The sequence below is a fragment of the Pipistrellus hanaki genome (assembly GCF_964339955.1).
Source record: "Pipistrellus hanaki genome assembly, chromosome: 1".
In the NCBI taxonomy this organism is placed as follows: Eukaryota; Metazoa; Chordata; class Mammalia; order Chiroptera; family Vespertilionidae; genus Pipistrellus; species Pipistrellus hanaki.
In genome coordinates, this window is record NC_140503.1 from 69,426,573 (window position 1) to 69,450,440 (window position 23,868).

Sequence of the window (23,868 nt, forward strand, 5' to 3'; positions counted from 1 at the left end):
AGGTATGTGTCCTTGACTGGTATCGAACCCAGGACCCTTCTGTCCGCAGGCCAATGCTCTATCCACTGAGCCAAACTGGCTAGGGCTGGCTGGGGTTATTAATCTAACCTCTCAACCAAGAACTATCTACTGACTTTCTATAGGTACATGGGTATAAAATATGGGCTGTATACATATGAATAATGATAGTTAATATTAATGGGCAACTTCTTAGTATATACTGAGTGGCCAGATTATTATGATATCTGAACACATAATAATCTGGCCACTCAGTGTACTTATGTAAAAGGGAAAGCTTGCAAATCTTGATATGTCAGGGGACCAGGAGATAGTGGCCCTCAGCCTCTGGCTAGTTAAGTCCTCTGCTTCTTTCTAACTACCCACAATGCAGTTCTTATACATGGAAAAACCTTATTTTAAAATCCCAACTCTGAGGTCAGTCTACACTTAGTGGCCAGATTCTTATGCGTTCAGAGATCATAATAATCTGGTCACTCAGTGTACAATTTAAGGTATTTTCCTCACATTGAGTATTTCTTCCTTTTTTCCCATTCAGTTTTCTATAATTCTTAAAGGGCCAAATCAGTATCTGTGCTTCTGGCCTTCCCCAACTGCTCTTATTGACGCAAGTTATTTTCTATCACTGCTCCTCTCCAGCAAAAAACTCTCAGTAATATTCATCTTACTATTCACTTTAAGTATATTGTATACCACATTAGATTGTATTTGTTCTGTGTGCAAGTCATGTATTTTCAACTATTTTCTTCGTTCTTTGGCTTACAGGAGTTAACAAAAAACAAACAAACAAACAAACAAACAAACAAACAAAAAAGCAAATCAGTATGAAATAGATTCTTCAATAGAACCTACAAGAAGTATTTGGAATTTTAGTTGGCCTTTGGGCACAATAAATTTAGAAAGACCAAAAGAATGGGCTCCTTAAAAACATCCCCTTAAATTTTTAAAAATACGTCTTTATTGATTTTAGAGAGAGAGAAGGGGAGAGGGAGAGAGATAGAAACATTGATTGGCTGCCTCCTGCATCTCTCTACTGTGAATCGAGCCCACAACCGGGCATGTGCTCTGATGGGGAAATGAACTGGCATCCTCTTGGTGCATGGGGCAACACTCAACCAACTAAGCCACACGGGCCAGGGCTCACCTTGAGTTTTCTTTAAACAGTTGTAATGACCAGTTACAGAAGCAGCAAAATAAGAATCAGTACAAAAATTTCAATATTAACGAATAATCACTTTCCTAAATACAATGAACTATTTATTGTATTGGTCAAATAATCCTTCATTGGGCACACATTTTACATTTATTTGTTGTTAGCCTGCTATGTAGTCTAGTATTAATAATGGACACTTTGTGTAAAAGTCACTGGTTAGTTTGTGTGTTCACCAGGAAAAATCAGTTTCCCATTTTTCTCTTTTTCACTTATTTTCTCTAGCATTTGTCTTTCTGGAATAGGCATCAAGAGACCTAGCTGTTGGTGCCCAGTTCTGACAGTTGTGTGAATCTGAAGAGTTCAGTTTACTTTGTTGGGTCTCATATTTTCCACCTGAATGATGACCAATTGGGCAGGATGGTCTTTATATAATTCCACGAGAATTTCTTCTCATCACAATGTAGACATGTGCTTTTTCTCACCAAGGTCTTGGGTATTTTTTAACAATCACTGAGTTTCCAGGGTCTCTCCCCAGTGTCTCCATCACATTTCCATGCACATTCATCCTGTCAATCTTCTCCCATGCAGACTCTCCCTGCCCTGATGAGTAGCACATGTGGCTGTTCCCTGCTTACCACCTACTCCAGGTCCCAGGTTTCTGATAATAGAAAGTATGTGCTTGAGACTATTGGCAATAGAGGTGACAGTGTAATTGCTATGTGTAGGTGAAATATAGAGATTCATGCCAGTGATGGTGACCCAGAATTGGGGTCAGGACACAGTGACAGCCTCTATGAGTTTTATGGTCTGGGATGAATGAGGGCCTCAATCTTAGGGCCTTTGTGGAGTTGTAGTTGCAAAAATGAAGGATGTCAATACACCTCTTCTAGTGTATTTCATCGACTCCTAAAATGATTAACCTGTGTTAAGTGTTTTCAGGAACTACTTTCTACTCTAGGGAATGATTGAGGTGGGCACTGAATATAGAGAAACATAACACTTTTCTGCTCACCCTTCACATCACATATAAATACAATACATATTAAAGGACTAAATCTCCAGTGTTGCATTTTGTATTTTATGGTTCAGATGAAGAAGAAAGCGAATCTGCCCTCCTAAAATGTGTCTCATTAGTGTTGGATATTTCTCTTATTTTTGTAATCATAAATCAAAAGTATAAAATACAAAGTCTCTTGAAGATAAAATATTAGAATGTATTTCAGTTAAAGTAAGCAAGGTAATACAAAATACCAGAACAGGTTACCAGGCAGGCAGTACTCAGTATTTTAAAGGGTTGGGGGATGCCAGTGGACATAACGGTGTCACCAAAGGGTACCATTGATGAATGAAAATTCCGTATCTCATCTATTTCAAGTGATGGTCTTTAATACCCAGGTTTGTATGGGCAGAAAAAAGCTGCAGTGCTATTTTATATTTTTAGTGGCTAAGCTAGGCATGTGCCTTGGCTAAACTCTGATGAAATATCCCAAATACACATTTATTAGGCCTAGAGAAAGTCTTGCATCATTAGAAGGCATAGGGTCCTTAGGAAAGCCTTGCAGAGTGTTGAGGCCAGTTAGGGCTTTGTAGTTATGAAAAATCTTGTGGAAATTAGAGACACCCAGGATCATAGTGGACATGATAACATCTGATGGAAAATAGTGCTGGTTCTATATTTTATCAAGATCCACATACTTGTCCTGTTCTACTATATTTAGAGGCTCTCTAGTTTCACAAACCCAGCCTCTTCATTTAGTTTCAATCTACAGTCTATTCTAACTTAGCTTATTCTTATGTCTCAGGAACCTTTCACTCCAGGTGACAGCTCTTCAGTTAACCACGCTTTTCTCTTATCCTTACTTTCAGTCAGTGGATTGTGAGAACCACTGGAAAAAGAAGAGGATAAGGAAAATATACATAAAAGCAAGATGGACTATGTTGGAAATGAGGAATAGTCAATGTCAGAAGTGATTTAAACAGGGGATGAATGTCACGAACACTCATAAAACTTTTGTTCTTGCTTAATCTGTTAATTTGAGAGCTGAACATTACAGTGAGAGTATTGGAGATAGGTTTAAAGTATGTTGCAGCTCCCATGTTGTGATATTATGTTGACTTTTATTCTTTGTTTTGTATATTTGAGGAACTGGATAACTGTATACTTCTCATGTATAATGAGAACATTGAAATTCTTTGACATGTTGTCATCTCCATAATCACAATTTCCTCCTCATTTTCTTAGTTCTCATAATTTCAGCCACATCCCAGTTGGGTGGATCTATGGATGAAGGGAATCACTCGGTGGTGTCTGAGTTTGTGTTTCTGGGACTCACTCAGTCATGGGAGATCCAGCTTCTACTCCTGGTGTCTTCCTCTGTGCTCTATGTGGCAAGCATGACGGGAAACATCCTCATTGTGTTTTCTGTGGCCACTGATCCTCATTTACATTCCCCCATGTACTACCTTTTGGCCAGTCTTTCCTTCATTGACTTAGGAGCCTGCTCTGCCACCTCACCAAAGATGATTTATGACCTTTTCAGAAAGCATAAAGTCATCTCTTCTGGAGGCTGCATCACTCAGATTTTCTTCATCCATGTCATTGGTGGTGTGGAGATGGTGCTGCTCATTGCCATGGCCTTTGACAGATATGTGGCCATATGCAAGCCTCTCCACTACCTGACCATCATGAGCCCACGAGTGTGCATTTTGTTTACAGCTGCTGCCTGGGCCCTTGGTATCAGTCACTCGTTGTTCCAACTAGCATTTATTGTTCATCTGCCCTTCTGTGGTCCTAATGTATTGGACAGCTTTTACTGTGACCTTCCTCGGCTCCTCAGACTGGCCTGCACAGATACCTACAGATTGCAGTTCATGGTCACTGTCAACAGTGGGTTTATCTGTGTTGGCTCCTTCTGTGTACTCCTTATTTCCTACGTCTTCATCATGTTTACTGTTTGGAAACATTCTTCCGGGGGATCATCCAAGGCCTTCTCCACTTTGTCAGCTCACATCACTGTGGTTCTTTTGTTCTTTGGCCCAACCATGTTTGTTTATACATGGCCACACCCCAATTCACAGATGGACAAGTTTCTTGCTATTTTTGATGCAGTTCTCACGCCTTTTCTGAATCCAGTCATCTACACATTCAGGAATAAAGATATGAAAGACGCAATGAAGAGAGCATGCAAAAATTTAGTGATTTACAGAAAGATCTCTTAAGTGATATGATATGTCCTTTTTACTAACCGAAGTGTAGCCTTTTGTTTCTAGGTTTGATATTTTAGATTCAGGAAGTTTGAGGCACCACATATTGATTTGAATGTTATCAAACTTTAATATAATTTTAAACTGCTGAATGTATTTATTCCCAGGGAAGAATGAGCCATAAAAACAGTATATTTACCTATGAAAGTCCCATTAAATACTTTTTAGATATGTTATATAGTTTTCAGTGAATTGGTCTTACCTATCTTTTTTGAGATTTATCCTTAAGTATTTAAATTTTTGATACTGTTTTAAAAAGTATATTTTTATTTAATTTGTAATTGTTTATTACTAATATATATAAATACAACAGATTGTTTTTGCTTTTTGATTGACATTGAATTCTGAAGACATTACTTCTACTTTTTTTTTATAGATTAAGATTTTCTTTATAGATGATTATGTTGTCAGTGAATAAAAACATTTTACTCCTTTTATTCTGATGTGTTGATTTTATTCATTTTTGTTGCATTATTGTACTTGCTAGATCAAAAGGTACAATGCTGAATAGAAGTGGTTAGAGTGAACATGCTTGACTTATTCTTATGAGAAAACATTGTTTTTTCTGTCTTTAAACTAGAGGCCCCAGTGCATGAAATTTGTGCACTGGAGGGGTGTCCCTCAGCCAAGGCTGCACTCTCTAATTTGGGACCTTATGGGGGGTGTCTGACTGCCGGTTTAGGCTTAATCCTACAGGCAGTCGGACAATCCTGGACTGCTGGCTACTAACCACTCGCCTATCTGCCCGCCTGTTTGCCCCTAACCACTTCTGCCTGCTAGCCTGATCACCCCCTAACCACTCCCCTGCCAGCCTGATTGATGCCTAACTGCTCCCCTGCTGGCCCACTTGCCTCCAACTTCCTTCCCTGCCAGCCTGGTTGCCCCTAACTGCCTTCCCCTGCCAGCCCAATCACATCTAACTGCTCTCCTCTCTTGGCCTAATTGCCCCCAACTGCCCTCTCCTGCAGGCCTGTTTGCCCCTAACTTCCCTTCCCTGCTAGCCATCTTGTAGATCTTGTGGCAGCCATCAGGTTCTTATAAGAAGTCAACTGATTGATGTTTCTTTCTCACATTGATGTTTCTATCTCTAAAATCAAAGCAGGTCCTTGGGTGAGGATTGTAAAAGTTTATAAAGACTTGTCTTATGGCCTATAAGAGAGCAGGTTTTTAATCTCACCTTATACTTAGCACTGACAGTTTGCATAGCCTGGTTTCTCAACACAGCTAAGAACATAGGAAAGGGAAGGGCAACAGTTCACAGCTGGTGCTGCTCTGTGAGACTGGAAATAAACACAGAACTGAAGTTAATTTCCAGGAAGGAGAGAAGGAAGCAGAAGGGGCCTAATCCTCAGAAATTCATAGTGCCCTCTGTGAAGGCAAGTTCTTGCTCATACTGAGTGCTAAAAAACTGGAAAAGCTGTCTTCTGGTCAGCTAGCAACAAAGTAAAGAAATGTGTATCCTCTTATAGTTGGCAGTGTTCTGCAAGATTGACAAAAAGCACAGAACCAAGGCTTTTTCTCCAGGAAGGCAAGAAAAAAGTAAGAGGGTCTTGTTCCAGCCTTAAAGCACATACTGTGAGGGACCTTGCTATATATTGAGCACTGTTGACTGGTGAAGGTCTCTCCTGGTCAAAACCAGTTCATAAATACTTGAAGAGGAAGGTGATTATTTAAATACACAGACAAAAAAAAGAAACCTACAAGGAACATAAAGAATGAACCATGACACAACCCAAGAAGAAAAACAAATCTCCAGGAACCAATCTAACAGAAACAGAGATCTGTGAATTGTCTGAAATATAATTAAAAATAATCATACTACACAATAAAAGAGCAATATGCAAATTCACCATCACTCTGCTACACCCACCAACCATGCCCACCAGCCAATCAGAGAAAGTATGCAAATCAACCCCAACCAAGATGGCTGCAACCATAAAGAACAGGAGAGAGGCTACGGTTGCCCCTGGCGATAGAGGAAGCCAAGATTCTGCAGCCCTGGCCAGCCTAGGCCTCTACTCTAGGCTACAAAGTTTCAATTATAGAAGGTAAACAAATCCAAACAGAAATGGCTGTAGCCACTGAGCGAGCAGGAGTTTGTCTCCACTCCAGGCTACAAAGTTTCAATTGTAGAAGGTAAATAAATTCCAGATACCAGGGCCTCCGCTTGGGTTGCCAAAGGGTCTGGCTGGCCCCTCACTCAAGCCTCCCCACACCCCAAAGGAACCCCCACCCTGATCCAGGATACCCTTCAGGTCAAACCAGCTGGTCCCCATTCATGCACCAGGCCTCTATTCTATCTAATAAAAGAGTAATATTCAGATTGACCATCACTCAAACACACAAGATTGCTGCCCCCATGTGGTCAAAGATCCTGCCCCCATGCGGACACAAGATGGCTAACATAAGATGGTCAGCAGTTGGTAGGGACCAGGCCTGAAGGGTAGGGCAGTTGAGAGGGACCAGGCCTGCAAGGGAGGGCAATTGGGGGTAATCAACCCTGCAGGTAAGGGCAGTTAGGGGTGACCAGGCAGGCAGAGGAGGGAAATTGGGGGCAAACAACCTGGCAGGAGAGCAGTTAGACATCAATTGGGCTGGAATGAGAGTGGTTAGGGGGTGATCAGGCTGGCAGGCAGAAGTGGTTAGGGGAAATCAGGAAGGCAGGCAGGTGAGCAGTTGAGAGCCAACAGTCTTGGATTGTGAGAGGGATACAAGATTGGAGAGGGTGCAGGCTGGGATGAGGGACACCCTCCATGCATGAATTTCGTGCACCGGGCCTCTAGTCTTTAATAAGCACATTGAGTTATAAGAGAACATGATAGGTACCTAAATAAAATCAGGAAAGCAACATTTGAAAAAACATGAGAATACCAACAAAAGAGATAGATATGATAGGAAAAAGAACTAAACAAAAATACTGGAGGTGAAGAATATAATAATTGTATTGTGAAGTTCACTAGAGGGGGTTCAAAACAGAATTTGTCAAAAATAAGAAAAAATTAATGTACCTGAAGACAATTCATTTGAATTTATACCTGTCAGAGGAGCAAAAGGATAAAAGAATGAAGTAGAATGAAAAAACCCTAAGGGAATATGACTCACCAAAAATAAAATAAATATATGTATCAGAATATATCCAGAAAGAGAAGAGAAGAAAAAGAGAGAGAGGAGAAAGAGAGAGAAAAAGATAGAGAGAGAGAGAGAGAGAGAGAGAGAGAGAGAGAGAGAGAGAAAGAGAGAGAGAGAGAGAAAGAGAGAGAGAGAGAGAGAGAGAGAGAGAGAGGAGTATAAACCCCATTTAAAGAAATCATGGCTGAAAACTTCCCATATCTAGGGAAGAAAATCAATATCCAGGGGGTTTCAAGATGGTGGCAGAATAGGTGGAAGTTACACTCATCTTTTTTTCAGGACCAAACTGCAATAACAACAATCATCCTGAACAACAAATAGTCTTCAACTGAAGACTAGCTGAGGAAGAATCTTATAAACAAATATTTACAGGAGAAGGCACATTGAGATTGCTAGGAAAGATGAAGATGTATAAAAGACTGGCCCTACTCCCACTGGCTATTACTGAGGTTCTGGGTGGATATCTCAATGGAGGGAGTTTCCCCTTAGAAGTGTGGAGCCTAAACCACAAGCTGGTCTCCCCAGCCAGAGCACCAGAGCCAGGAAGAGGTGCCCAATAATATCTGGTTATGAAAAGCAGTGGAGTTTCTGTGTACTAGAAAGAGACCAGAATCTGCTAGAGACACAGGTACCCTTTTAAAGAGCAAGTGCACAAAATTTCATTTGCAGACACTCACCCTGGGTTTTGGTGGAGGAAAGGAAGAGCAGACTATAGACCTGGAAGGACAGCTACCAGGATCCCTGTGCTGAATCATTCTTCCATACCACAGATGCCCTCTTTTTTTGGATGAAACACTCCCTTTTATGTGACATCAGCCTGGGGCAAAGCAATTGCCCCACCCTCTGGACTCTTTGTCACCCCACCCTGCAAAGCTTAGACCCTGCTGGGAGTCAGCTTCCTTGGCTAGTATGTAGAGGTCTGGGAAAACTCAGAGGATGTCAGTGACTAAGTTGTATGGTTTTGGAGTAGGGGTCATTCCCCCAATTTCCCATGAATCTGAATGGTGCTTCCCCCTCACTAAAGATTGATATAACTACTCTCCTGGCTTTTCGTAGGCACACACTTTGGTCTCTGGAGACCCCAAATACTTGAACCCTAGTGACTCTACCTTGCTGAGGTTGGGGTAAAAATCCAGGATAGATTGACTTATGTGGCTCTGTGGTGGGAGCCACATCCACCACCTTCCCTGAAGCCTGGCTGGCACCTCCTCATCATGGGAGATTCACTAGCTCCATTCTCTCAACTCCACCAGAGGCTCTTATAGGAACTTGAACCTAACAGGCAGCTGGCAGGCAGAGGCAGGTGCATGCAGATCTCAGGGTGCCATGGGACTTTTGCTGACCTGTCTTTATGGGTCTGGTGCTGGTAAAAGCCAAACTTGGTGCACAGCTTGGTTTTTCCCACATGAACCCAAGCCCGACAGAGGCAGCCACACACTGGATTGCTTGTAGCTCCAAACAGGTTGTCCAGGGCTAGGCATAGATAGTGTCTGACTTGGCCTGCAGCAGAGTCCCTCTGAAAAGATCCAGAACCAACACACCCAGTGACCAGCTTCAGACCATATCAGAGCAGGATGCAATAAGCTTCACAAGCAGAATATTCAAACAGAGATCTTGGCAGACACCAAACTCTGCTGAGGTGAATTCCACTTTGTGTGGTCAGCACCTGCTCAGCTGACCACACAAAGTTCACTTACTGTTGGGTTTGTGGCTCATAGTTAGCCAGTCTGAGAGTCAACCCTAAACATGAATGCACCAATAGCAATCAAGACTCAATTACAGCCCTCGCCAGTTTGGCTCAGTGGATAGGGCATTTTAGTTGCAGCCTCTTCCCCAGTCTGGGCCCTGGTCAGGGCCTGTCCAGGAGGCAATCAATCGATGTGTTTCTCTACCATCAGTATTCCTCTCTATCTTTCCCTCTTTCTCTAAAAATCAATGGGAAAAAAATATCTCTGGATGAGGATTAAAAAGAACAACGAAAAACAAAAACAAAACAAAACAAAAGATTCAAATACAACAAGAAAAATTATAACCCACATAACCCACAAAAGAAAAATTCCTGGAGCACCAAGCTCAGGTGATTAAGGAATCTGTGCCAATGGAATCCACAGGACACCTACTATATAAGGCCACCCAATGAAGACTAGGATCATAGCAGGTCTATATAGGGGTGTCGAACTCAATCAGAGAAGGGGCTTAAATCTAAAATCCAGCCTAAATCGCGGGCCGAATGGTTTACTGAACAGTCATAAACTGACAATGTCATAAACTGACAGCAGAGTGCAGTGATGACAGCGCGGTGCGGGCCACATTGCAAGGCCTGGCGGGCTGGATTTGGCCCGTGGGCCTTGTGTTTGACACATGTGAACATAGAAACAAACACAAAGATGCAGCCAAGATGGGGAGACAAAAACAAACAACGAAAAAAACCAAAAAAAGGGTTGAGAGGAGGTAAGATGGCGGAAGAATAGATGGGCGGATTCTGAGCCCTCTCCCGAAGCAGAAAGAGAGAGCAACTGAGGGTCTTGTGCTGTGAGTGTTTATTGGCAAGCTGGGAGACAGCGAACACCAGAAGAAACTGCTGGGGGGCTGCTGACAGAGGTGCCCCTCACAGGGAAGCACCCACGCGGGCTGTGTCCCTGCCCGGAGCTACCTACCGGCTTGGACGGGGAAACCTCGCCATCTTGAGAGGAAGATAGGATCGTGTCAGAGGCCTGAATATCCACAGCCGCAGCGACCACCAAGCATCTGTGACCCCCAGAACGCGGATCCCAAGCGGCGCGAACACTTGCCCTCACAGGATTGCCCCACTGCTCAGCGAAAAGGTCAGATTTCGTGGGGAGAGGGTGGAGAGCGCTCGCGGCGAAAACAAAAAGCCTGTGCGCACAGAGCGCGCTCCCGGAAGCTGGAGGACAGGGGTGGTGATTACAAGTAGAAGCCCCCGCTGTTGGGCGGTTGTCACCCTTGAAAGTGGACGGGGCTCCTAACAGGGGAGATATCTAAAGAGCAACACATTTGGATCCGGCTCGGAGGGATATCGGAGAGTTGCGGGAGATTGCAGTTGCTCGGACCTGCCCCCTCCCCCCCTCCATAGTTCCAGCTTCAGAGAGGACGGAAAAAAAAAAAAAAGCTGGAGAGGCTTTAGAGTCTGGGAAGTCAACCTAGAAACACTGCCCCCAGAGGCTAATTCACAAATTGACTCTAGTGTAATAAAAACAAAGCAAAACCTGCCTAAAAATCAGGACTGGATCATAACAATAGAGGAAGCGAATGACCTTCATTACTGCTAATTTTAATTAAATTTTTAAAATTTTATTATTATTTTTTTTTAATTTTTAAATTTTTGTTTTTTACTTTTGTTTTCATTATTTGCAACGTTTACTCAAGAAACTATTTTTTTTTCTTTTTCCTCACTTGATTTTATCTTGATAATTATTACATTGTATATGTAATCAACATTATTACTACTACTAATTTACCTTTTTCATCTTATTTTCTTTTGTTTATTTTTATTATTTTTATTCCATTTGATTATATATATATATATATTTTTTTTTTTTATTTTTTATTTTTTTTTTATTTTTTATTTTTTTTAATTTCAGGATTACTGTTCTACAGTCTTTATCTATCCTTCTTTCTCCAACGCTTTATTCTATCTCAAACCTACCTTTATGCCCTCACCCTCTTTCCAATCTTTTCCTTTGATACCCTGTTTATCTTAACCCTTTCCTGCTCTAGATTTCCCCCATTCCATCTGTCTACCCCCTCCTAAAATTTCACCCTACTTGTATATATCTAATTTCCAACTACCTGCTCCAAACCCATTCACACCTCCCTCGCAGTTGTCCTAAAAACAAAAAACAAAAACAAAAAAAACAAAACAGTCTTACTCTCTAACTCTTTGAAGTTGTATGTTGAATGTTAACTTTACTGAAGTTGTATGCTTTTCTTTTATAAGATTGATTTGCCTATGCTTTTTGTTTGATTGTATGTTTTTGTTAGCTGGGTTCTAGTCACCCTTATTGGTGGTTATTAATATCGCAAACACATTTCGATTCAGTGCCTTGTGTGTTGTACCTGGTTGTGTTGTATTTTGTGCCTTTAAATCAAAGCAGGAGAGAGAGAACTACACAACCAGACATCATAGATCATGGGGAGACCAAAAAACAGCCCGCATATGAAAGAAAAGCAGGCTTCACCAGAAAAGGAAGTAAACGATATAGAGGCAAGCAACCTACCAGAGCAAGAATTCAGAGTAACGATCTTAAGATGGCTAAAAAGAATGGAAGACAAATTTGACAATTTGAGTAAGACCCAAGAGGAAATGAAAAAAACCCAAGAGGAAATGAAGATGACTCAAGATGAAATGAAAAATGACATCGCTACTATGAAGAACTCAATAGAAAGCATCAAGAGCAGACTAGAAGAAGCAGAGGATCGCATCAGTGAGCTAGAAGACAAGATGGAAAAAAATACCCAATTAGAGCAGCTTCTAGAAAAAAAAATTAAAAAGCAGGAGGAGAGCCTACGGGAGCTTTGGGACAATGCAAAACAAAACAATATTCGAATAATAGGGGTTCCGGAAGGAAAGAAAACCGAGGTAGACATGGAAAATGTATTTCAAGAAATAATGACAGAAAATTTTCCTGAGATAGAGAAGAAAAAACCCACACAAATCCAAGATGCTCGCAGAGTCCCAAGCAAAATGGATCCCAGAAGACCGACGCCAAGACATATTATAATTAAATTGGCAAACACCAATGACAAAGTTAGAATCTTAAAAGCAGCCAGAGAGAGACAGAAAGTTACATATAAAGGAACCCCCATCAGACTAACAACTGATTTCTCAACAGAAACTTATCAGGCCAGAAGGGAATGGGATGAAATATACAAAGTCATGCAAAGAAAGGGTCTGAATCCAAGAATACTGTACCCAGCAAGACTATCAATCAAAATTGAAGGGGAAATCAGGAGCTTCACAGACAAAAAAAGACTAAAGGAATTTATCTCCTCCAAACCAGCAATGCAAGAAATGCTCAAAGGTCTACTGTAAAAATAAATAAATAGGAAGCGAAGAAGGAACACAGGGGTATAGAATAAAAATGGCATCAAATGAGTACCTATCATTAATAACATTAAATGTAAATGGTTTAAATGCTCCAATCAAAAGACATAGGGTAACAGATTGGATAAGAAAACAAGACCCATACATCTGCTGTCTACAAGAAACCCACCTCAGAAAAAAAGATGCACACAGACTGAGGGTGAAGGGGTGGAAAAAGGTTTTCCAGGCAAATGGAAATGAAAAGAAAGCTGGGGTAGCAATACTTATATCTGACAAATTAGATCTCAGAGTGAAGGACATAACAAGAGACAATGAAGGCCACTTCATAATACTAAAGGGAGCAATCAAACAAGAAGAAATAACCCTGGTAAATATATATGCACCCAATACGGGAGCACCCAAATACATAAAAAAACTGCTGGAGGACATTAAGGGAGAGATTAACAGCAATACAATCATAGTAGGAGATTTTAATACCCCACTGTCACCCTTCGACAAATCATCCAAACAAAAAATCAGCAAAGAAATATCAATCCTAAATGACTCACTAGACCAGATGGAATTAATTGACATCTTCAGAACATTCCACCCCAAAGCCACAGAATATACATTCTTCTCAAATGCACATGGGACATTCTCAAAGATAGACCACATTTTGGGACATAGGCAAAGTCTCTTCAAATTCAAGAAGATAGAAATCATATCAAGCATCTTCTCAGACCATAATGGCATAAAACTGGAAATTAACTACAATAAAAATAATCCAAAGAAATCAAACACATGGAGACTAAACAGCATGCTATTAAACAAGGACTGGGTTACCAGAGAAATCAAGGAAGAAATTAAAAACATCCTGGAAACAAATGACAATGAAAACACAACAATCCAAAATCTATGGGACACAGCAAAAGCAGTTTTGAGAGGGAAGTTCATATCCTTACAAGCCTATTGCAAAAAAACTAGAAAAAAGTGTAACAAATGATCTAACTCTACAACTCAAAGAGTTAGAAAAAGAGCAACAAGAAAAGCCCAGTGTAAGTAGAAGGAAGGAAATAACAAAAATCAGAGCACAGATAAACGACATAGAGACCAAAGAAACAATACATAAGATCAACAAAACCAAGAGCTGGTTCTTTGAAAGGATAAACAAGATAGATGGACCTCTAGCCAGACTAACCAAGAAACAAAGAGAGAGGACCCAAATAAACAAAATCAGAAATGAAAGAGGTGAAATAACAACAGACCCCACCGAAATACAACGGATTGTTACAAAATACTATGAACAACTCTACTCCAACAAACTGAACAACCTGGAGGAAATGGACATATTCCTAGAAAAATATAATCTTCCAAAACTCAATCAGGAAGAATCTAAAAATCTCAATAAACCAGTGACTTGGGAAGAAATTGAAACAGTCATCAAAAAGCTTCCAGCAAACAAAAGCCCAGGGCCAGATGGCTTCACAGGAGAGTTTTACCAAACATTCAAGGAAGAACTAAAAACTATCCTCCTCAGACTATTCCAAAAAATCCAAGAGGAAGGAACACTTCCAAATTCCTTCTATGAAGCCAGCATCACCCTAATACCAAAACCAGATAAAGACAACTCAATGAAAGAGAATTACAGACCAATATCCCTCATGAACATAGATGCTAAAATCCTCAACAAAATTCTAGCAAATCGACTCCAGAAGAGCATCACAAAGATCATACACCACGACCAAGTAGGATTTATTCCAGGAATGCAAGGATGGTACAATATCCGCAAATCAATAAACGTGATACATCACATAAACAAATTGAAAGATAAAAATCATATAGTCATATCAATTGATGCAGAAAAAGCATTCGATAAAATCCAACACCCTTTTCTGATAAAAACTCTTAACAAGGTGGGAGTACAAGGATCATACCTCAACATAATAAAAGCTATATATGATAAACCCACAGCCAACATTATACTCAATGGGCAAAAACTAAAACCATTCCCTCTAAGAACAGGAACAAGACAGGGATGCCCACTCTCGCCACTCCTGTTTGACATAGTACTGGAAGTACTAGCCATTGCAATTAGACAAGAGGAGGAAATAAAAGGCATCCAAATTGGAAAAGAAGAAGTAAAGTTATCCTTATTTGCCGATGACATGATATTGTACATAAAAAACCCAAAAGACTCCATTAAAAAACTAATTGACTTAATAAATGAATTTGGTAATGTAGCAGGATACAAAATTAATGCCAAGAAATCCATGGCTTTTCTATACACCAACAGAGAAACTGCAGAAACAGAGACTAAAAAAGCAATTCCATTTACCATCGCACCAAAAAAATTAAGATATCTAGGAATAACTTTAACTAAGGAAGTAAAGGACCTATATGGGGAAAACTACACGACACTGAAAAAAGAGATAGAGGAAGATGTAAGGAGATGGAAGAACATACCATGTTCATGGATTGGTAGGATCAACATCATCAAAATGTCCATACTTCCTAAAGCAATCTATAGGTTCAATGCACTCCCCATTAAAATACCAACGACATATTTCACCGACCTAGAAAGAACTCTCCAAAAGTTCATTTGGAACAATAAAAGACCCCGAATAGCCACAGCAATCCTGAGAAAGAAGAGTAAAGTAGGAGGGATCTCAATACCAGACTTCAAACTATATTACAAAGCCACTGTTCTCAAAACAGCCTGGTACTGGCACAAGAACAGACATATAGATCAATGGAATCGAATTGAGAACCCAGATATCAACCCAAATCACTATGCTCAACTAATATTTGACAAAGGAGGCACGAATATACAATGGAGTCAAGACAGTTTCTTCAATAAATGGTGTTGGGAAAATTGGACAGACACATGCAAAAGAATGAAACTAGATCACCAACTTACACCATTCACAAAAATAAACTCAAAATGGATACAGGACTTAAACATCAGACGGGAAACCATAAAAATACTAGAAGCATCCACAGGCAGCAAAATCTCAGACGTATGCCAAAAGAACTTCTTCACTGATACTACCCCTAGGGCAATGGAAGCTAAAGAGAAAATAAACAAATGGGACTACATCAAAATAAAAAGCTTTTTTACAGCAAAAGAAACCATCAACAAAACAACAAGAAAGCCCACAGTGTGGGAGAACATATTTGCAAATGATACCACTGATATAGGTTTAATCTCCAACATCTACAAACAGCTTATACAACTAAATAAAAGGAAGATAAATAATCCAATTAAAAAATGGGCAATGGACCTAAATAGAACATTTTCAAAAGAAGACAGAAGGAAGGCCAAAAGGCACATGAAAACATGCTCAAAGTCACTAATTGTCCGAGAGATGCAAATCAAAACAACAATGCGGTACCATCTCACACCTGTCAGAATGGCCAACATCAACAAATCAACAAACGACAAGTGTTGGCGAGGTTGCGGAGAAAAAGGAACCCTCGTGCACTGCTGGTGGGAATGTAGACTGGTGCAACCACTGTGGAGAACAGTGTGGAGTTTCCTCAAAAAACTGAAAATGGAACTCCCATTTGACCCAGTAATCCCACTTCTAGGAATATATCCCAAGAAACTAGAAACACCAATCAGAAAGGATATATGCACCCCTATGTTCATAGCAGCACAATCTACAATAGCCAGAATTTGGAAACAGCCTAAGTGTCCGTCAGCAGATGATTGGATCCAAAAACTTTGGTACATCTACACAATGGAATACTATGCGGCCATAAAAAATAAGGAATTCTCATCATTTGCAGCAAACTGGATGGAACTGGAGAACATCATGCTGAGTGAAATAAGCCAATCAATGAAAGAGAAACACCACATGACCTCACTCATTTGTGGATAACAAAGAGCATTATAAACTGATGAACCAAAAGATAGATATAGAGACAGTAAATCAACAAGTAGACTGTCAAATTACAGCGGGGAGGGGAGGAAGATCTGGGGGAGATAATAGATCAACCGAAGGACTTTTATACATGCATATAAGTATAACCAATGGACACAAAACTCTGGGGAGGGAGGGGATGTGTGGGAGGGAGGGTGGGGGGCAAAAAAAAAAAATCAATAAAATATATTAAAAAAAAAATAAAAAAAATAAATTATTGCACCATATCTAATTATGAAGCTAAAAAAAAAAAAAAAAAAAAAAAAAACCAAAAAAAACCCCCAAAAAACAAATAGGCCCAAAATGAAAACAAACAAACAAACAAACAAACAAACAAGAGAATCTCTAGAAAAGGAACTAAATAAATTGGAGGCAAGCAATTTATCAGATATAGAATTTAAAGTAATGATTATATGATTGTAAGGTTGATCAAGAAACTTAGTGAAGCTGGAACCAATTTGGCTCAGTGGATAGAGTGTCGGCCTGTGGACTGAAGGGTCCTAGGTTCGATTCCGGTCAAGGGCATGTACCTTGGTTTCCGGCACATCCCCAGTGGGGGGTGTGCAAGAGGCAGCTGATTGATGATTCTCTCTCACCGATGTTTCTTTTTTAAAATACATTTTATTGATTTTTTACAGAGAGGAAGAGAGAAGGACAGAAGGTTAGAAACATCGATGAGAGAGAATCATTGATCAGCTGCCTCTTGCACACCCCTCACTGGGGATGTACCCACAACCAAGGTACATGCCCTTGACTAGAATCGAACCTGGGACCTTTCAGTCCGAAGGCTGATGCTCTATCCACTGAGCCAAACCGGTTTCGGCTCTCAACGATGTTTCTAACTCTCTATCCGTCTCTCTTCCTCTCTATAAAAAAATCAATAAAATATATTTAAAAAAAAAGAAACTTAGTGAGAACTACAATAGCATGAAAAAGAACACAGAAACCATAAAAAGGACCAGTTAAAAATAAGGAATATAATATCTGACATCAAGATTACACTGGAAGGAATAAACAGTAGGTTGGATGAAGTCAAGGACTGAATCAGTAATTTGGAAGACACATAATCAGAGCAGGAAAAGAAAAAATAACTAAAAAGGATGAGGATTGATTAAAGAATCTTTGAAACAACATGAAGCATAACAATATCTACATCATATTGGTACCAGAAGGAGAAGAGAGAGAGCAAGGAATTGAGAATCTATTTGAAGAAATAATGACCGAAAACTTCCTTAATTTGGTGAAGAAGAAAAAAAAAAAAAAAAAAAAAAGATACACAATGCTAGGAAAACACAGAATCCCAGACAAAATGAACCCAAAGAGGCCCACATCAAGGCATAGAATAATTAAAATGCCAAAGATTAAAGACAGTGAATCTTAAAAGCATTAAAAGGAAAGCAATTAGTACCTATAAGGAACTCCCATAAGACTGTCAGCTGATGTCAAAACAAAAACATTGCAGGTCACAAGGTATTGGAAAGAAATATTGAAGGTGAGTAAAGCAAGGCCCTACATCAAAGCTATAATTTCGAATGGAAGGACATATAAAGAGATTTCCAGACAAGAAAAATTAAAAGTGTATCACACCAAACCAGTATTACATGAATATTAAGGGGTCTTCTTTAAGAAGAAGAGAAATAGTTAAAAATATGAATAATAATATGGCAATAAATACATATCTGTCAACAATTGAATGAAAAAATAAAATAAACACAAGCAGAACAGAAACAGACAAGTAGTGACAGAAAACAAGCTGAGGGTTGGCAGATGAGAGAGTGGGTGATGGATGGTTGAAAAATGTGAAGGGACTAGAAGTACAAATTGTTAGTTACAGAATAATTACAGGGATGTAAAGTACAGCATAAGGAATATGGTCAATATTATAATAACAATGTATGAAATCAGATGGGATGATCACTTAGTTATATTATCTCTAAAAACTGAGTTATACACTTGAAACTAATATAATATTGTATGACAACTATAATTAAAAAATAAAAAACTTTAAAGTAAAAAAAATAAGAAAATTATATGCCAACAAATTGGATAACGTAGAACAAATGGGCAAATTCTTAGAAACATATGATCTTCCAATTCTGAATTGTGAATAAATGTGATATCTGAATGGAACAATGAATGAGGAGGTTAGTAATCAAATACTTTCCTACAAAAAGTCCAGCTCTAGATGGATTTACTGGTCATTTCTACCATATATTTAGAAAAGAATTAATATAAATCCTTCTTAAACACCTTTTTAAAAATTGAAGAGAAGTCAACAGTCCCAAACTAATTTTACCAGGACAGCATTACTCTGATAACAAATGTAGACCATGTCAGTGCAAATTCCCATCTTGAGATCAAGCAAGGGGCCAGAAAGCCTCTATGACTCCCCTAAAGAAACTTTTCTTATCTGTAACTGCTGCATAATGTCTTCTGCAGTGAAAATTCTAATATGTGTATTGCTAAATTACAAGGCAAGTTGAATTCATAACCTCACACCATCTCTTAAATTAAAGGTATGGGATTGATTGAGAAGTAAAATAAAAATGGAGGCATATGGCAAATTCCAATAAAGCTAAGAAACTTGAATCTCTAAATTCTTCCAATCCTTTCTACTCATGGAGGCATCTTTCTTTCTTTCTTTCTTTCTTTTTTTTTTTTTTGTCTGTACCTGAAGAGATATGTCTCCTCTTATCTGAAGAAACTGTAATGACCTTCCCTAAATTGGTTGCCATACATAGGGCTACTGTTAGTTCTCAGTTTCTGCCCTCACCTATTCACATTGCTCCAAGTCCTATAATCAGTTTCAAGTCCCAGAAATCTATAATACAATGAGTCAGGGACAAAGTAGGACTCATGAGAAGATGGAGCACACATAAAAAGAATTGCAAGATTTTTACATATTTATATAAATAGAAATCTAGAACATGTATGGGAATGAATTGCAAGGGTGTTGAGCTGGATGGAATGAATGCAGTATTGGATTGGGCCACATTAAATGATATTATGGCACTAAGCAATGATTTTGTGTTCAATATGTTAGTTCAGATGGCTGGTAGTGACTATAATAGTTTGCTTTGTTTGGTTGACTGCAAACTTAGATGTAAATATGGCATATACAGAATGAGCTTGATCTGCCAGAACCTCCTTAATTTATTATACAAGATAGCATTATTCAAAGGCTCAAGGATATTGGAATATTACAATTGACATAAGATTCCCCCCCCCCGCCGCCCACTATTCTTATTCAGTTATTATTTACTTTCCTTGTTACACAGGGCTGTCTATGGCCAAAAAAAAAAGTGTAACAGGGAAAGGAAATGGTAATTTACAGGAAGAGATGTCACCCCCCAAGTGACCCATTAGCCACTTTTCTCCATAGTTACCCAAGAAAGCTAAAATGACTCTAAGAGACAATTCCCATAATGGACTGATTTCTGGCTGGCAATACCAAGTCTCGGCAATTCCACTTGGTCACTACCCAAGGATAATTAGTGCTGTTAATTAACTGCCTTTACTTTGGCAGCATTTTGTGTAACTCTTTGCACAGGGGAGAATTATGCAACAGAAAGAAACTTTCTAAGTTGTTCTGGCTTCCTGAAGATGCAGTTACCTTATTCCCTGAGGCAGAGGAGACAAATTTTCCTTGTTCATTGTGTTTCAGTTTTAAAAATATATCTATACTGATAGGGTTAGTTTCTACTAATGGTAGTTGACTGTAGGTTTCTAGACAGGAATGACAAGGTTGGAGGTTTTGTGCTGTACCTTGTTCACCATATTTTGGCTTAATTTTATTTATTATTTTAAATTGTAAAATAAAACATGATACACAAAATTTTATAGTATAATCAATTTTATAAAGTAATCACCACTCAAGTCACTGTATAGAACTATGTAAACAGTGTTATCTCAGAAATCTTCTCTGTAACTTATCCAAATCACAACCATTTTTCTCCTCAAAATCATGATTCTGTTATTGTAAAAACTTCCTTACATATATTTACAGCTTTATATTCCAAATGTGCATCCCAAGACACTATAGTTTGTGTTGGCCATTTTTTTTCCATTTGACTTGGCATACACCAAGTCAAATACATATGCAAATATTTGTATGTATTAAACCTATATCTCCAATATTTGCACACTTACATAGTGTCTAATATTTTGCAATCACAATAATACTATATGTATATTTGTATCTTTGGTGGTGTGTCTCCAGGTCATAACAGTGGAATTATTGAGTTAAAAATGGTTGCATACATTAATGCATACATTGATGCATACAACATCTACATATATTATAGATATTGCCAAATTCCCCTCTTTAAGAGTTGAATTATTTTTGTTGTTGTTGTTAATCCCCACTGAGGGGATTTTTCCATTGACTTTTAGAGAAAGTGGAAGGGAGGGGAAATAGACACAGAGAGAAACATCAATGTGAGAGAAACACACATGTCCCAACCAGGCCTCTCACACATGTCCCAACCAGGCCCAGGGATTGAACCTTCAATTGAGGTATATGGCCTTGACTGGAATTGAATCTTGGATGCTTCCGTACATAGGACTATGCTCTATCCACTGAGCAAAATCAGTTAGGGCATGAGTTGAACTATTTTGCATTCCCACTTGAACACTAGCTTTCTTCATAATCTTGACAAGAAATTTAGTGTTTTTCCAACCTGATGTGTGAGAAATGGTTTTAGCTTGTCATTTTATTATTGATGACATTTAACATTTTATATGGTTAAGAGATTTTTAAAATCTGTTTCAGAGTGTTTATATTTTTTTGTCCTTTAAAAAATGAGGTTAAATGTACATAATGTAAAATTTATCATTTTAAAGTGAATAATTCAGTGGCATTCAGTACATTCACAATGTTGCACAACCACCCTCTCTCTAGTTCCAAAACATTTTCATCACCCCAAAAGTAAACCACTTACTATTAAGCAGTTACTCCCCATTCTGCTTCCCTGTCAGGCCCTGAAAACTACCAATTTGACTTTTGTCTTTATAGATTTACCTAATCTGGATATTTCATATAAGTGGAATCATACAATGGGTACTCTTTTGTATCTGGCTTCTTTCAGCATATTTCTGAAGTTCATCCACATTATAGCATGTATAGCACGTTATTTCTTTTTATGGTTGAGTAATAGTCCATTATATAAATATACCACATGTTGTTTACCCATTCATTTGTTGACAGATGTTTGGATATTTTGACTATTTTGAATAGTGCTGCTATGAACATGTCTATATAATTTTTGCCTACTTGTCTTCAATCCCTGTAGGTATATACCTAGGAATGAAATTGCTGGGTCATATGCAAACTCTATTTTTAAGATTTTGAAAAACTGTAAGAATGCTTTCATTTGCTGAAAGTGTTTTTGAAGAATTCCTTCCTCTTTTCCACCTTCAGTGAGTTTTGATTTAGGTGAAACAAAGTTTTCCAGGTGGCCCTCAGACAGGTTATAACAAACAAACACAGTTCTCTGAGAGCCACTATCTTAGAGACTGATGCTGACATAGGGAGGGGTCTAGGAAAATGGCAAGAAAAAAAACCTACAAAGTTATCCTACCATTTTTAGTTGCTTTTATTTTTATTCATTAATCACTTGGTTGCTATAAGCTTATGACTATTTTTCCTAGTTTTTTTTAAAAAAATATATTTTATTGATTTTTTTTCAGAGAGGAAGGGAGAGGGACAGAGAGTTAGAAACATCATTGAAAGAGAAACATCGATCAGCTGCCTCCTGCACCGCCCCCCCCCCCCCCCCCCCTCCACAGGGGATGTGCCCGCAACCAAGGTACATGCCCTTGACCGGAATCAAACCTGGGACCCTTCAGTCTGCAAGCCAACGCTCTATCCACTGCACCAAACCGGTTTTGGCTATTCTCCCTAGTTTTGACAAAGTTGATTCTGGTAGCTTTTGCCTGACTTGTCAATGTTTCTATGAAGCAATGAATTCTTGGATCTGCTTATTCTGCCATTTGCCCCAACATCAACCCCTGTGCATTTTACATTTACCAGATGTTTGGTGTTCCTCTTTCAATTGTGAGAGTTATTTATGTATTAATGACATTAGCCTAATCCGTAACATATATTATAAATATTTGCTCCCAATCTGTCTTGAATTTGCATCTATTTTTTAAAAGACCATTTTGGGTTGCAAAACTTTTGTTATTGCTTGTTATTGTTTTAATTCATCACTTCCTTAAAAAAAATCACATATTGGTTTAGTGTCACAGAAAGTTTTCCCTTGTCCTCAGAGATTTTGGGACATCAACCCTTATTTCTACTGTGTATCTTCATGTTTCACATTTGGATTTCAGACCTAATGCAATTTATTCTTATGCATGGTATGAGAAATGGAGTCTAATTCACTAATTTTTTATTTAGAATTTGCCTCAATTTTCATGGATGATATCCTATTCTAATAAAAGAATAATATGCAAATTGATTGTCATACCAAGACACAAGATGGCCACCCCATGTGGTCAAAGGTGGCTGCCCCCATTTGGACACAAGATGACTGGCACAAGATGGTCACCATAAGATGGCCTGCAGGGGAGGGCAGTTTGGGAAATTAGGGGTGACCAGTTCAGTAGAGGAGGGCAGTTGGGGGTGACCAGGCCAGCAGAGGAGGGCAGTTGGGAGAGAACAGGCCAGCAAGGGAGGGCAGTTGGGAGAGATCCAGGCCAGCAGTGGAGGGCAGTTAGGGGTGGGGGGATCAGGCCTGCAGTGGAGGACAGTTGGGGGAACCCAGGCCTGCAAGGGAGGGTAGTTGGGGGGGACAAAGTCACCAGGGGAGGGCGGTTGGGGGGACCAGGCCTGCAGGGGAGGGCAGTTGGGGAGGACCAGGTATGCAAGGGAGGGCAGTTGGGACGTGACAAGGTCTTCAGGGGAGGACAGTTAGGGGGAGTCTAGGCCACCAGGGGAGGGCATTTGGGGGGGGGGACCGGGCCTGCAGGGGACGTATGAGTACTCCCTTGTAGGTAACTATTTTTTTTTCTTGCTGCTTTTAATATTCTCTCTTTGTCTTTTGGTCTTGGCATTTTAATTATGATGTGTCTTGGTGTGGTCCTCTTTGGATTCCTTTTGTTTGGGGTTCTGTGTGCTTCCTGGACTTGTATGTCTATTTCTTTCACCAGGTGGGGCAAGTTTCTGTCATTATTTCATCAAATAGGTTTTCAATATCTTGCTCTCTCTCTTCTTCTGGCACCCCCATAATTCTGATCTACCCATAATTCCTAGTCTACCCAATGTTAAAGAATTAAATTTATCCAATCAAAAGAACCACTGTCACTCTAGTACATTTATAATAAAAACCACAACA

The 23,868-nt window shown here is 39.3% G+C and overlaps 1 protein-coding gene across 2 annotated transcripts in view; it reads left to right on the forward strand.

Moving 5' to 3' along the window:
* Positions 1-3,382: 3,382 nt before the first annotated feature.
* The window catches only part of LOC311610811 (olfactory receptor 4F3/4F16/4F29), a gene marked incomplete at both ends in the record, with an annotated part of 49,154 nt that continues 28,668 nt past the window's right edge, over positions 3,383-23,868 (forward strand). The window contains one exon of one of the 2 annotated variants that reach the window (XM_084862330.1): positions 3,383-4,390. In XM_084862330.1, the coding sequence (XP_084718456.1) occupies positions 3,452-4,390 (939 nt within the window). Of the gene's footprint in view, positions 4,391-23,868 lie in introns of those variants that run through there. The other variant, XM_084862329.1, reaches the window with a different exon arrangement.